Here is a 15815-nt window from a genome sequence, read left to right on the forward strand (position 1 = left end):
CAGAAAGCTCACTAGTAAAAGCAAACTAATGTTCTATGGCTATATGATTTATTTCTGCTTCAAAACACATACAGTACTTAAAAGAACTTTACGTAAAACAAATTCCACTTAAGTCTAACCTGGATGAGATATGCTGGCACGGTAATAATGCAGGCAGACAGTGATGTTCTGAGAAGTCCACGGAGTGCATACAGAAATTTAGTCAGAGCGTAAGCATGTTTGGCGTTTTCACTAAGGCCAACATCTTCACCCCACAACAGTGAGCCAAGTGAATGGATTCCTATCCGCAGGATGTTCCTCTGTTTAGTCTGTAGGAAGAGAGGTGCAAATGAATGTGACAAAACAGAAGGGCTTTGCATTTAAATGACACCCTTTCTACCCAGTTCACATTCTAGCTTACGAGAGCTATAACAGCTACTGGACATGTGACAAGGCTCTGAAGTTTCTGTCTGGACTTGCTTTCCAGCTGCCCAACGGCTCATAAACAGCTTGTTTCCTTGGCATATCAACAGGGAAGGATAACAGTAGGACCTTAATAAGACCTACACTTTTGCAAAGCCTACATAGTTGCTAGCAAAGTGCCAAGAAAGGATCAGAGTATGCTAGACTTCCAGCTGGTTTGGGCCAAGATTCTGTTAACAAAAGCTGCCTGTAGTATCACAATCGATTCATGCTACCAAAACGGATAGTTAATTCTACACTTTTTATTTCAGGGAGAAACCTGTTGCTTCGACACACAAAAAGCAACGTATAAATTTTTGCTCTTTGATCAGCAGCAACTGGTCATGACAAAGAATAAAAATGCACTCTAGAAGAGCAAACTGAGGTAAAGAGGTCAGTGCGAAGAAGAACTGCCGCAAAAAATATCAAATACAAATACACCTTATTGTGTAAGTCTGTTCAGTTACAAAGCAACTTTGTTGAAAGCTTCTTAGGGTGTGTGTGTGTCACTTCACCAAATATGCTGTTGCTTTCTATGAGATTTCCTGCTTTAGAAGACCTGTCAGCTTGCTGCAGAAGCAGCTAGGCACACTGTACTGTGGGAACTGTTATGACATGCCTGTTGCCATGGCTACCACTGGGAAGGGGAGAGGTGCCTGTCAGGGACCAATTTACTTCTCCAAAGGGGTTTTGCCTCCACAGGGAAAGACAGCCTGTCCAGATCTGTGCCGAAATCTCAGTAGAGATTGTGAGCTGAGCAATAACAAGCTAAATTAACACATAAGTATTCTGAATAGCTAAAGTTGCTGTGAAGTTTTTTTTTCAGTTTGAGACCCAGCTTCAGCTAACTTAGTAATGCTGTTGCAAAGTTGACTGCACAGCCTCCTACAAACTCTAATTAGCTGATTGTTCCCTGCAACAAAATGAAGGTTTCTTGTCACAGTATCCTCAAGGCTACAAGTTTTACAACAGAGATATTTTCATTACATCAACATAAAAAGTCTAACGTAGCTTAATGTGGATTTGGGCTGAGCCATTTTCTTGACTGGACAGCTCCTTTTTAGGTGCTCAGTGACTAATGATGCCAGAGCACACTGCTTATGCACATCAATGCCTGTACCCAATAGAGTTGAGGAAAGCTCAAAACGTGAGGCAAATGCATATTAACATATGACCCACACTCTGCCTTTACAATGCTTGTTTACTTCATCCGTGCTTAGAAACAGCTTGTTCATTGTTGATTATTCCAAGCCCTTCCGGCTGCACCCTGGAGAGCGCTATGAAAACAACATTAGTTACTTGATTACAGAAGACACTAAGGGCTTGTGCACCATACCTGGGGACAGGCTCCATCAAATCCTTCCTCACGGATGACTCTCTGTATGGATCTAAGCAGCTTGACATAACCAAAGTTCATATTACTGTCAAAAAATATGGTGTGAAATATGAGTCACAAATTTAAAAAATTCACTTCAGCACTCAATTGGTAATTTTATGCCTTTGTTGAAAAGGGAACTCTCAATACACAGCTTCACACAGAGCAGTTCTCCATCAATAAAAGAAAAACACATGTCCCTATACTGTTCTTCAAGTAACCCAAAAGGAAAATGAAATCTTTGCCTAACCTGACTTACCATGGATGAACTTGTTTTTACCTAGTTGAGAAACCTTCAGCTAAATGCTAATATAGCTGACTTGTGCAATATTCTGCTTGGACCACAATTGTGTTTGGAAAACTCCTACCCCAGTAGATGCAAATGAATACTTTGCACTGACCTAATGTCACAACATTAATAATACGAGAGGGGAACTGGCAGAAGTAGTTTTTTTTAAATTAACATTTAGACTCAGCATAGAGCATCTGCCCAAATAAGAATGCCTTACGTTTTGAGTAAAGTATAAAAAAAACTTGTCTTTTGCCCTCCAATTGATACGTTAAATGCAAGTTGTCACACTAGTGCTATTTACAAGCAGTAGTCCCAAGCCTAAATAAAATCATAATTTCATTCTAAACTGCTTAAGTGAAAAGTAAAAATGAAGTAATAAATTAACTTCACAACACAGCCATATAAATAAAATGCGCTCTGGGAGTCAGCAGTCGCTCTCTTCTATTACCTACCTCAGTGACCTGACACCATGTGAAAAGGATATTCTGCAGAGACAGGGATGCCTTAATTATGTCAGGCTCACTTACCTCCTAGAAAATTAATGATTTAATGAAGCAACTTAAAAGATGAAACCACCACAGCATTTCTGTGTTAAATCGTAGATTAATTAACATATCGTTAATGAACTGCCACAGCAAGCACACCTGATCAAAGTCCTAGTCACCTGAGCTCATCTTATTGAAAATTTGTAATTTTAACAAAAACAACCTTTTCAAAAATGTTTCTGCTTCTTTCTGGCTCCATAAAATGTCAATTAAAAACAAATTGAGGTTTGCGCCAAGACTGTATTAGTCAAGAAAACCAATATGCAGTAAAGCACAAACAACTATCAAAAACTATACTGATGTGAAGTACGAATACACAAAGACGGACATGACATTGGCAGACATCAGTTCGTTCCAAATTTTAAAAGTTTAAAAAAACATACTTGACATAAACTAATAGCAGACGAGAGGCTTGATTTTCAGTATGTCAATAGTTGACGAGTTCACTATTGGCATGTTTTAAAATGCAAAATGTCTACTAAATAGAGCATAATAAGTGGATGAGCATGTGAGGCAAAAAAATATTTCCACAAGTAAACTGACTTAAATAACTCAAATAAAAGGCACAAGTGAGCTTTGGTCAGTTTGCATTTGGAAATATTTAGAGTGTTGCCTTGTCAAATATTCATTACTCTAATTAATGTCAATTTTCATTCATTTAAAAGAACACTTTGCTACACTCCCATTATTATATGAACTACCCACCCCTCTTGACAAAGTGAGTAGAAATTCTCAATGCCTTTAACTATGTGGAACTAGTGAACAGGATCTATGGCTAATTATTGGGATGTTGTAAGTGTGGAAATATCAAATATTTGCTTAGTTCTCAGATCATATGCAACACAAATTTGCCATTATTCCCCTTTGCTTGACAACATTATACCTTCCCACCCCATAAAACAACAAAGGTTGACAATATTGTGTTTAGATTATGCAAACTTTGGGGCTATTAAAAGGCAGAAGAAAAATGAATTGTTACAAGTAACATCATCAATGAGTTCAGATACCAAATAGCAGCACTTGAAAAGTGTACGTTACAACCCAATTTATCCTCACTGCTACTCACATTCCCAATCATCTTAAAAAAATTTCCTGTCAGTCAGGTCAGGTCGGGAACCAGCAGGTATAAGGGTTTGGTTATGAGGCCAGCAGGAGTCAATTTCAAGTGCATCTGTAGCACTGTTCCAACAGTTAGCTAGTACTGTACAATAAATGCAATCCACCAATTCTGAGGTTGTATAGATGATTTCATCATTGTGGTTTAAAAACAGTTAACTAGCTTGAAATTGGAAACAAATCAGGAGATCAGCAGGACTGAGGACAACCTGGTACACTGATTACCTGACAATTTCCATTACCCTCAAGGGGGAATTTCCTCTCTTATAAAGATTGATGTATAACTGTACTGTTGTATAAGTATAAGGACATCAGTGCTAAGATTAGGGCGGCACAGTGGCGCAGTGGTTAGCACCGCAGCCTCACAGCTCCAGCGACCCGGGTTCAATTCTGGGTACTGCCTGTGTGGAGTTTGCAAGTTCTCCCTGTGTCTGCGTGGGTTTCCTCCGGGCGCTCCGGTTTCCTCCCACATGCCAAAGACTTGCAGGTTGATAGGTAAATTGGCCATTATAAAATTGCCCCGAGTATAGGTAGGTGGTAGGGGAATATAGGGACAGGTGAGGATGTGGTAGGAATATGGGATTAGTGGAGGATTAGTATAAATGGGTGGTTGATGGTCGGCACAGACTCGGTGGGCCGAAGGGCCTGTTTCAGTGCTGTATCTCTAAACTAAACTAAACTATTACTGCCTTAAGGTCATTGCAAGGTACATGTACATTTTTAAGAACACTAGTTCATGGAGGTAGCTTTATTCAGTCCTTGTTCTATACATAGTGACTTTCAGCACAGGTAAACATTGTGCTCATACTCAACACTATTGGCAGAAAAGGGGAACAAAATCAGTTAAAATCACCTGCATAAACTTCATGTATTGTTAAAAAGAATATTTTGAAGTGGGATGACAGCCACACTTAAGGAACATTAGCAGTATAACTGCTATAATTAAAATACAATGAGAAAGGACTTACTTTGGTGCAATGAATAATGGATATTCTATCAACAGTTTCAGTTACACCAAAATTGAAGCTAAAGAGATGATGGCTGCAGTGGTGACATGTTTGTTGGGCTTTTACGCCCATGAGGCCATTTGGTGAGTGTTACGACCAGGTGCGAAATGTGTCTAGGGGTCTGTTACTATCTTCACCTGGTCTTATTATAACAGGATTTAATTTTAAATATACTTTTTGAGTTTTGAGCTCCTCCTTTGTGAATCCTTGTTTACAACTTTGCAATTATAAGGCAAAGAAATGAGCACAAACAGACTGCGGTTTAAAGAAGATGAAATTTATTAAACCTTAAACTTAAACAATAATACAGTTAATGCCTACGGATATATGACGCTCTCACGCTAGCATGCACATGCGAAACCCACATGCAAATAGGGACAGTAAAGAGAAGAAAAGATAAGTAGAACAGTTTGAGGCAATATCTTGTTACTGGTTCTCGAACTCGCTGTAGTCCTTGATTGAAGATATGGTCTTGCGTTTTGTTGAGGCCCAGTATTTGTCTTACATCTTGTTCATGTAGGAGACTGTTCTCTCTTTGAGTTTACGTGTCTTCACAAAATTCAGTTCCGTGGGAAAGAGATGGAGGCAGGCAGGCAGGCAGAAGAGATGTTCTCAATCCATGAGCACACGGCATTCTCGGAGTTCAAATCCTTTGTTGGAAGTTCAAAGTCAAAATCTCCAGCCAGCTAGTCATGTGACTAAAACTGGTTTGACCACTTCTGTGTATTGGGAAGCAACTACTGGGTCCCCATTGTTTCAACATTGTCTGGTACTATGCAAATGTCCTTCCAGTCAGGGCTTGCAATTTGAAGTTTTTGTTCATGTGGTCAAATAATGTGTGCCTCAGTCTTGGCAGGTGGGGGGTTTGCCTGACATGAGTAAGAATGAAGATAGAGCAGCAATGAATGGGATTTCCTATTCTGTGAGCTTTCTCAGTGACTTACAAGGATATATTACATGATATTTTTCATGTTACTTAATTGCAATAATTTTGTTCAAATAAAAATCTCTCAACGGGGAAAACAACAAATAATTCACAAAATGTTACAGCACATTTCATCAGATGGAGAGGAGAAACAAACTACCAATATATGGCTGCTTGCTCTCCAGTAACCAATTGGGGATCACTGCTCCACAACCTTGCAGCACATCAATTTTAACTCTTCAGTATTGATATCAAACATTGACTACCTGGAGCATAATGGGTCCCAGTGTCTGCATGACACCCAGTGCCATCAGAAAATGTACAGAGAGCGAGCTGTTTCAACAAATTGCATATTGGAAAGATCTGGCCTTGCCTCTGGGATTCATGAAAGAGAGTGCTATCTTCTAATCACTCCTCGGCACCCGTTACTCATTTCAAATCTTATTTAAAACTAGCTGATCTCCCATGGCTTTGTGCATGTTGAGTTGAAGGATATTGTTAAGAAAACGTGCTATACCAAATGCGGATTTTTAATTCATTGGTTGGAAATCTACATTAAACTTTTAAAAAGGAAAGCTGGGATCCTACATTTAACTATTAAAAAGTTGTCAGTCAAGATGGCCACCACAATTTGCATTGAAATACCTCACATTACAGGACATCTAATTGGTAACACATGTCTAACGAGGTCCCATCCAGGACAATGCTTCATGAATTTGGAATCAGCTAACAGTTTCATTTCTAATGGCAAAACATTCAAAGCCATCCAGGGGCTGAACATTGAAACAATGAGACCCAAGAGAGATTGAGAATTCCCAGACTTGAATCTAATTAAATTGCAAATGAGGACACTGGACAATCATGTGACTGGCTCCCCATCTGTGAAAAACTAGCAGTCTTTCGCAAAAGGACAAGCTCCTGAGACTTTGAAGCAGACAAGCTTTGAGTGCTAACCAGACAAGACCCCAATGGGGCTATGTCTTTCTCTTTCTCTTTTTTTCCAGATATACTGCATGTTTTGAAATCTGTCTGCGACTGCAGGACATCCATGTCTAGCATTGCTACAGAGACCCCGGGGAAGAAAGCCACCAACAACTCTGTCTCCAAGAAAAACCTGAACGAGGTGGGCCAGCCACAAAATGCACTTCTACCAGACAGAGATTTCAAGATTGCAACTTTAGCCGGAAGACAATGGAATTAACAGACCTCACAGACTGTATATTATTTTTATTTGCTCTGGACTCTAATCCAGCTATCGCTCATCACTCTGTAACCTGTTTGTGTGTGTGATTCTTGTGTGTGTGTGTGTGTGATTCTTGTGTGTGTGTGTGTGATTCTTGTGTGTGTGTGTGTGTGTGTGTGTGTGAGTCAGTGAGTGAAAGTGTAGCGTAGTTTTATTATTTTATCTAGATTGGGTTTAGATCCTGATTTTTTTTTTAAGTACAACAAACTAATCTCTTTCTTGTTTAAACTCAAGAAAACCTATCCGATTGGTTCTTTTACGATCACAATAAAGGTAAAAGGTTAAACATTCACTGAAGCGGTAAGCACATCCACTGTTCTAAAAGGAATAAACCCTGCAGCAGTCAAACAGGGTTTGAGGGGAGCCTTGTGACCCCCTCCTCACCGGATTATAACAATATGCTGTTTCATTACAGAAAAGAGGTCTGAGTCGATGATCTAATCACAGAATCATTACAGCGCAGGAGGCGGCCATTTGGCTCATTGTGTCTGCACCAGCTCTCTGAATGCACAATTCACCGAGTGCCATTGCCCCGCCTTCTCCCTGTAACCCTGCACATTCTTCCTTTTTAGATACAGTCTAATTCCCTTTTGAATGCCTAGATGGAACTTGCCTGCAACACACTCTCAGGCAGTGCATTCCAGACCTTAACTACTTGCTGTGTGAAAAAGTTTTTCATGTCGTTTTTGCTTCTTTTCCAGTTATAGTAAATCTGTGCCCTCTTGTTCTCAATGCTTTGTCAAGGTCTTGATGATCATGAAGGGATTTGATAAAGTTGATAAAGGAGATATACTTCCATTTGTGGGGGTGCAAAACTAGCGGTCATAAATATACTGTCACGAATAAGGAACTCAGGTGAAACCTCTTCACCTAGAATGGTTACAATGTGGAACTCACTACCACAAGGAATTGTTGAGGCAAATAGCACAGATGGATTTACGGGGAAGCCAGCTAAGTACATGAGTACTTCGCGTTACATGAAGTAGGGTGGGAGGAGGCTTATGTGAAGCATAAGCACTGTGATAGATCAGTTGGGCAGAATGGACAGTTTCGGTGCTATAAATTCAATGTAACAACAAAGTGTAACACAGGAAATGCACACTGCACAAGACTTCATATATACACAGTTAGCCACATTCCAAACAATTTCTGCAAGACCTCATTTGCAAACTATAAGTTATAAAGAAACATTTTGGAAAATCATTTTTCCTAGTAACAATGATGTTGCCAATGAGTTTATTTTCAGGGGCTCAGTCACTCTTTTAATCGCTTTCCACCGTCAAATGACTCCATTTGATCTAAACAATCTTTTTTCTATTGAAATCATGGTTACACTTTATTTTTTAGCAAACTGTTAACTGATAACAACAGTAGGCAGCATGGTATCCTGGTAACGAAAAAGTTTTATACATCCCGACTGATATAGTTTCTAAGCAATTGCCAAAGTTAGACCATCAAGGACATGACAAATAGGGTTATTATCTATAAGTAGATCACATTAGGAAGGAGATTTTAGCTGATTTAACCACCTTTGTCTGAACCTTGAGCCATAATGAAAACCCGTGCTCCACATTAATTTGAGGTGCAATTAAACCTTTCTTTTAAGTGGCCTGAACACAATTTTGTTACTTCTATTTGTATGCTGTTCTCACACACTAAACATGTAATTGAAAACAATTTGTATTACAAACTCAATTTAAGAGGAGATTTAATAGAGGTGTTTAAAATTATGGGGTGGGGTGCAGGGGTTTGATGGAGTAAATAAGGAGAAAGTTTCCACAAGTAACAAGAGGACAGATTGAAGTAATTGACAAAAGAACCAGAGGCGAGATGAGGAGAAGATTATTTTACACAGTGAATTATGATGATCTGAAATGCACTCCCTGAAAGGGTGGTGGAAGCAAATTCAACAGTAACTTTCAAAAGGAAAGTGGATAAATACTTAAAATGGAAAAGAGAGAGTGGGACTAATTGGATAGTTAATTCAAAGAGACAAAACTGGTATGATGGACCGAATGACCTGCTTCTAGGAAAATCAGTGTTTTCTGATTTGTGCTAATTTTATATCATGAACAGCATGTATCAACTGAAGGAGGGTTCATATAGACAAGCCAGTTATCAGATTAAGACTTGATTAGTTCATCACTAAAACATGTTTAAAAAAACCCTGTTACTTCAGTTTCATGTAAATTAAAGTTGAGGACTAAATACTTAATGGGCCAAACCAAACTACCTTGCTGGTCTACCAACCAACAGTACAAGGCTGAAAATTCACTCTCAACACTGCAGTACAAGTTGGCAAAATATAGCTTTTATCCAATAGTTCAATATAATTAGCTTCTACATTTAGTAGGGTAATATTTTTAAGCTGTTTATATTTTAAACGCACATACCAAGGTATGTATGTGAGATTAAACCACACGTGTACACAATAAAAAAAAACCTCCAGTTTGATTGCACTGTGTAATTTGTGATAGAACCAGACTACAATTAGGCATCTTCATACTGTATTATCTGTCTGGTGATTAGTTCAATTAGTATTAGTCATATATGTACTATTAGATCATTGGCAGGTTTTACCAAAATCACTTGAATGGTTTTGACTAAACATTTGCATCAAAGGTAGCTACTCCAAGCCAGTACTTTTGTCAGGCAGACCAGGAAGATTAAGCTGGATCTCCACTCCGTGTTAACTTAACTGACCTCAGCCAGAGCTTAAAGAGGACACTACAACTAGCCTCAGTGTCTTGTGTTAGGCAAGGCAAACCAGGCTAGGATTCTTGCACCTGATCACTATCCAGTGACCGCATGTCACCTCTGGTGCGTATGGGTGAAAACTGAGCAAGGTCAGAGCTCAACTGTGAAGCCCTCTATGATCAACCGCCTGTCAAAAATTATGTGCGTACGGTCACAAAAGAATAAAAGAATCTGGGCAAGGTAGTGCAGAGCATCCAGCATTTGTGGAACTGTGCTCCAGCAAGGATTCATCACTTTCTGGAGAAAAGGAGATGAGAGAAAATTGGCAAGCAAAAATAAACACTCGAGCTGTTTTAAAGATAATTAGGATTAATTTTAATGAGATTTCTGTCCTTCTAGTTCTAATCTTTTACTGAAAATGTTTGTTTTAATGTGTGAATACTTATGACACTGAGAGTAAATGGCTTGAAGGAGTCACTGTATTCAACAGCACAAGAAAGCTCATACAACAGAGTTAAAATGACAGGATTACTGAAGCATCATGAATTAATTACTACATTTCTACTGATATTAATGCATCTATCTCTACACTGTCGTGCATAGTAGCTCCTCACATCCAATTCTCCCAGTTAGGTTCTTAATACTCTGTTTATATACAATGTTCAAAAAAAGCACAGAAAAAGCCAAATTTAGAAAAGTTAATCAGTTCATTTACATGGTTTGACCTTTAAATGGGAGCAAGATTACATCTTTATGATTCACACACCAATGTAAACATAGGAAGCAAACTGTATTTAAATAACTCATTTCAAAATTGATAATCTTTCTCCACTCTGTTGTCTAACACTTCAATATCCGTTAGTCAGATAGTTACACTAACCTGAAAAGTTAACTCTCCACTGATGCTGCCTCACCCAGTGTTGTCCAGATCTTTCTGTTTTTAATTTCAGATTTCCAACATCCACAGTATTTTGCTTTTATTGTAGACGTCATAATCCATTACAGTAAGGCCGATCACAGCAAAATAGTTAACATTTGTTTACCAACGTAAAGTTTATGAAAAGGTAAAGTGTTTAGAGAAATTCTTAGATGTAGTAAAGCAATCTTAGATCACAAGATTTAAGAAAAAGAGGGAGGAAGGGATAGTTTGGAAAGGCCCTGGGGAGATTAAAGGCCTTGGTGAGATCAGAGGGGCCATGGACAGACAGAAAGCCTTGGGGACATTGGAAAGGTTGGAGGGAGATCAGAAGTGCTGGGGAGATCAGAAATGTCGGAAGCCTCGGGGAGATCGGGGTGTGCGGAGTAGATTAGCTGATCGCAGGTTAGATTGGGGACCAGCATAAGTCCTCCTAGCCCACAAGCAATGCTGGACCTGATGGATCTGGCAATTCTTGCCTCCCTCCAGCTGCAGGGTTTCCTGAGCCCTGGAAAACCTGACCCATAGGCATTAGAAGCAAAACTCTGCTAACGTTTGAGGCACATAGTCTTGTTAAAATATTTAAATTGTGTACACGCCTCAGGGAGAGCAGTTTAGCTACCTGCTTCATTCCCCCAATGACACCAGTATTAAAAGCAGAAGTGGGAATGTTGGGGGTGGATTGGGGGTCAGGTCTCCCAATTTTTGAGATTCGATATCCCCTGCCTTGGGGGGTTAAAATTACCCTAATGTATCTGCGTCAGCGTGATATTCCAAACCAAAGGATGCTGTTCAAACAGAACTAGAGAACATTAGAAACTGAACAAGTGAATAGAAAATGGCATCTGACATTAAGAAATGTACGTAATGGATAATTAGTGTTAAAAATAGCAAAGATAATTACATAGTTAGGATTCTTAAAGAAGCACTTCCCCATCTGTGCAATCAAAAGTGAACAGCAACAAATCTTCTACCTGGTATTACATATTGTCAATATGATAATATACTTTTTTTTTCCAAGCAAAGCCACTGCTTCAGCTCTCCAAACACAGCTCCAATCACTGGGTTTTGTACATACCCCTGCCTCTCTGCTGTCAGATTGCTTGACTGAAATCCCAGTCTTGGATTAGCCATAATTTCCTTCAGTTAAACACTGGAAAGGCCCCTATGGCACACGCTGTACTCTTGGCACCAACCCAATCGCCTCCCTGTCTACTGTCTCAGGGTGAACCAGCCTGTTCGCAACCTTGGAGTTTTATCAACAAGTTGAGCGTCCAACACCTTAGCCGCTCGATCACACAGACTGCCTATTTCCATAGTATTGCCAATCTCTGTCTCACTTGTGGGGAAGAGCAAAACTAATATAGTCACCAGGAAATCAGTTGGGAATTCTGCAGAATCTTATTTACCCAGAAAGTGGTGAGAATGTGGAACTCACTGCCACAGGGAGTAGTTGAGATGAATCATAGAAATGCAATTCAGGGGAAGCTAGATAAGTATGAGAGAAGGGAATAGAGGGTAAAGACATATCGATGACGAAGAATGGGAAGAGGCTCGAGTGGACCATAAATGACAGTATGGACTGGTTGGATCAAATGGCCTGTTTCTATGCTGCTGAAATCCTCATTCACGCCTTTGTCATCTCCAGATTTGACTATTCTAGGCTCACCTGACTAATAGGTTGATAGGTAAATTGGCCATTATAAATTGCCCCTAGTATAGGTAGGTGGTAGGAGAATATAGGGACAGGTGAGGATGTGGTAGGAATATGGGATTAGTGGAGGATTAGTATAAAATGGGTGGTTAATGGTCGGCACAGACTCGGTGGGCCGAAGGGCCTGTTTCAGTGCTGTATCTCTAAATCTAATATATGTAGAAACATGGAAGATGTACGGCATAGAAGGAGGCCATTCAGTCCATCATGTCTGTGCCAGCCAAAAAAGATATCCAGCCTAATTCCACTTTCCAGCTCTTGGTCCATAGGTTACGGTACTTCAAATGCATACCCAAGTACTTTTTAAAGCGATGATGGTTTCTGCCTCTACCATCCTTTCAGGCAGTGAATCCCAGATCCCCACCACCCTCTGGATGAAAACATTTCTCAATTCCCCGCTAATCCTTCTGCCAATTACTTTAAATCCATGCCCCTTGGTTATTGACCTTTCTGGTAAGGGACATAGGTCCTTCTTATCCACTGTGTCTAGGCCCTTCATAATTTTATACACCTCAGTTAAATCTCCCCTCAGCCTCCTCTATTCCACAAAAACCCAGCCTATCCAACCTTACTTTATAGCTAAAATTTTCAATTCCTAGCAACACCCTCATAAATCTCCTCTTTACCCTCTCTAGTGCAATTACATCCTCTTTATAATGTGACGACCAGAAATGTACGCAGTACTCTAGCTATGGCCTAACTAGTGTTTTATACAGTTCCAGCATAACCTCCCTGCTCTCATTTTCTGTGTTCTGTAAACTTAAGGTCATCCAAAAATCTGCTGCCCATATCCTATCCTGCACCAAGTTCTGCTCACATATCACGCTGTATGGACTCGATGGGCTGAATGCCCTCCTTCTGTGCCTTAATGACTCGTGTCCTTGCTGACCCACATTGGCTCCTGACCTCCTAACAACTCTAATTTTAAATTCTCATCCTTGAGTTTTAATATCTTCTAATACCTTGTTCCTCCCTATCTCTGTAGCTTCCTGCAGCCCTATGATGCCCCTGAACGCTCCATTCCTCCAGTTCTGGCCATTTCTGCATCTGACCCTCCTTTAAGACCTTCCCTAAAACCCACCTTGTGACCAAGCTCTTGATCGCCCAATTTATTATGTCTTTCTCTGGCCTGGCATTCATTTATTTCTAACTAGGCCTCTGTGAATGTTGGAATGTTTTTCTACATTAAAGGTGCTATATAAATGAAAGCTGTTGTTGGATTCCAGAACAGCTCCATAAAACAGAGGTTCATACTTTTGATCAGCCTGCACCTGAGGCGTCTGAGCTGGGAAATGTATTGCCAGCTCGAGCAGTCATTGTGTCATTATGTCACCGTGATAGGGATGAACTTCAGAAGAAGTCCTTTACCCACATTGTTAGCAAAGGAGTATGAATTGAAAAGCCTGGAAATCATTATTTCCTGCAAAAGGGCAACACTAATGCTTTAGTCACGACTTGGTTGAGGGGCATAAACAATGGGAAGGTTTGATTCTGCAAACACCCTACCATGAAAAGAAGTGTGGGAGAAAGTGGCTGATGCATTTTATTTTGAAAAAAATATATACTGCAACTGAGGTTAACTTTTGCTAGGTACATAATGATGAAATTACCAGCAGTATACGTATCCATCCCTTTTATGTAGATGGTGTTTAGAGTTAACAGGGACACAAACAATGATAACGGTGTTGTTACGACCAGGTGAGAAGGGGTCTAGGGGTTCACTCTCAGCCTTTGCTGAGGGTTTAATTTAAAAACACCGTGCTTTTAGCTCCCCCTCAGTGAATCCTTGTTTACCGCTTTCCAATTGTAAGGCAAAGAAATCAGACAGGTTTCCTTAGATTTAAATAAGAAAGGTGGAAGTTTATTAAGCTTAAACTCTAATTTGGTTAACAACTATGAATATGCAACACGACCACGCTAGCATGCATACGCGGTAAACACGTGCAGTTAGAGACAAAAAAAGTAGAAAATAAAGGGGAAAAGTTTGAGGCAATATCAGGATTATAATTGCAGTCCTCTGAGTTCAATGTGGAGTCTTTGGTTGCTGCTAAGTCCTGCAATTCGTTGAGGCCCAGTGCAAGCTTCAACTTGTTTCAATATTGGACTCTTTTCTCTCTTGAGGTTTACATACCTTCGTGAGTCCAGTGACTTGGAAGAAAGCGAGAGACAGCTAGGAGAAAGGCTACCTTGTTCCAGCTTCAGTTGCAAACTGCCTTCTCAATTCAAACTGTCGTGTGACTAGTACAAAAAACCTGGACCAGCCAGTCAGTCATGTGACCAGCTGGTTTAACCAGTCCTGGCTTTGTGGATTGTATTATCTTAGCAGTCCCTGGACTGCGCTTCCTTACACCTTCAATGTCTGGTGATCAAAATCCATTTGGATTAATTAGATCAGGGAGCAATTCTTTTGACTCCACAAGCATTGTCTCTTAGTATGCAAATGTCCTCCAAAGGTCTGGTGATCTCTTTAACAAGTCACTTCTTCATTCCAGCAACAGTTTAAAATCAATGTTCATATGGCAAGATTAATACGCCTCATTCTTGGCAGGTGGGAGTTTGCATGTTTAGGAGCTGGACGCCCAGAGTTTAATTTGGCAGACAGTGGGTGAAGCTGTGAATGATTAGTGATCACCATGTGCACTTGTGGGTATCCTGGCCAAGAATGAAAATGTAAGGTGCAAATGTTCTACATTCACTTCCTGTATTCACAATTTTTGATCACACTTTTATGCCAAAAGTTAACATTCAAACTGCTCGTGCAAATATTTAGAATGGAAATCCAATATGTAAACAACTGCTTGTAACAATGTAATTGCAGGTTTGGCTAGTAGGTGGTTCTGTTTCTCAAGCCTCTCTCCTAACTCTATTATGTATATAATAACTTAGTGATCAACTGATTATGGACAATTCCATAGACAATTTACTAGCATTTTTAATAACACTGTTGTAATGCAACAAATTCAGAAGTGATCAGTTGATGAACACATTTTCCATAAGACACAATGTTCAAGAAACTAAAGGGGTGCCTGAAATACTTTGGCTGTTCTATAGAGGTTTGTAGTGGTGGCACTGCATTTGCAGCTTGCTTTATACAGTGAGTTTCACCAAAATCTCCAGAGCACCTCATTAGCATACAACAGAACATAAAAACTGGCAAAAACCAGTGCAAATCAGCGTAAACAATCAGGGATTGAGAAAGTTTATCAGTGGTGGGTAAGATTTTAAAGGCATTAGAAACAATAATCAGGGGAAAAAAAACAGGCACTTGGATAAGTTTGAGTTAATTAAGGATAGCCAGCACGGATTTGTAAAAGTCAGATCATGCTTGACTAATTTATTGAATCATTTGGTGAAATAACAGTAAGGTTGATGAAGGGAATGCAGTGGATGTTGTCTCTGTGGATTTTAAGAAAGCGTTTGATATAGTGCCACATAAAAAGCTGGTTAAAAAAATTGAGGCTTCAGGACAGAAAACAGCGAGTCATGTTTTTCAGGCTGGAGTGATAGCCAATGGTGTTCCCCCAAGGGTCAGTGCCAGTGGCAG

At 39.8% G+C, this 15815-nt stretch overlaps 1 protein-coding gene across 1 annotated transcript in view; it reads right to left on the reverse strand.

Annotated features, from left to right (window-relative positions):
- elp4 (elongator acetyltransferase complex subunit 4) overlaps positions 1-15815 on the reverse strand; it is a 242058-nt gene that overhangs the window by 151062 nt on the left and 75181 nt on the right. The window contains exons 6-7 of the mRNA XM_068046598.1: positions 1778-1862; positions 120-308 (exon numbers count right to left, since the gene is read on the reverse strand). Coding sequence (XP_067902699.1) covers positions 120-308; positions 1778-1862 — 274 coding nt within the window. The remainder of the gene's footprint in view (positions 1-119; positions 309-1777; positions 1863-15815) is intronic.

The sequence above is a fragment of the Heterodontus francisci genome, chromosome 14 (genome assembly GCF_036365525.1).
Source record: "Heterodontus francisci isolate sHetFra1 chromosome 14, sHetFra1.hap1, whole genome shotgun sequence".
NCBI lineage: Eukaryota > Metazoa > Chordata > Chondrichthyes > Heterodontiformes > Heterodontidae > Heterodontus > Heterodontus francisci.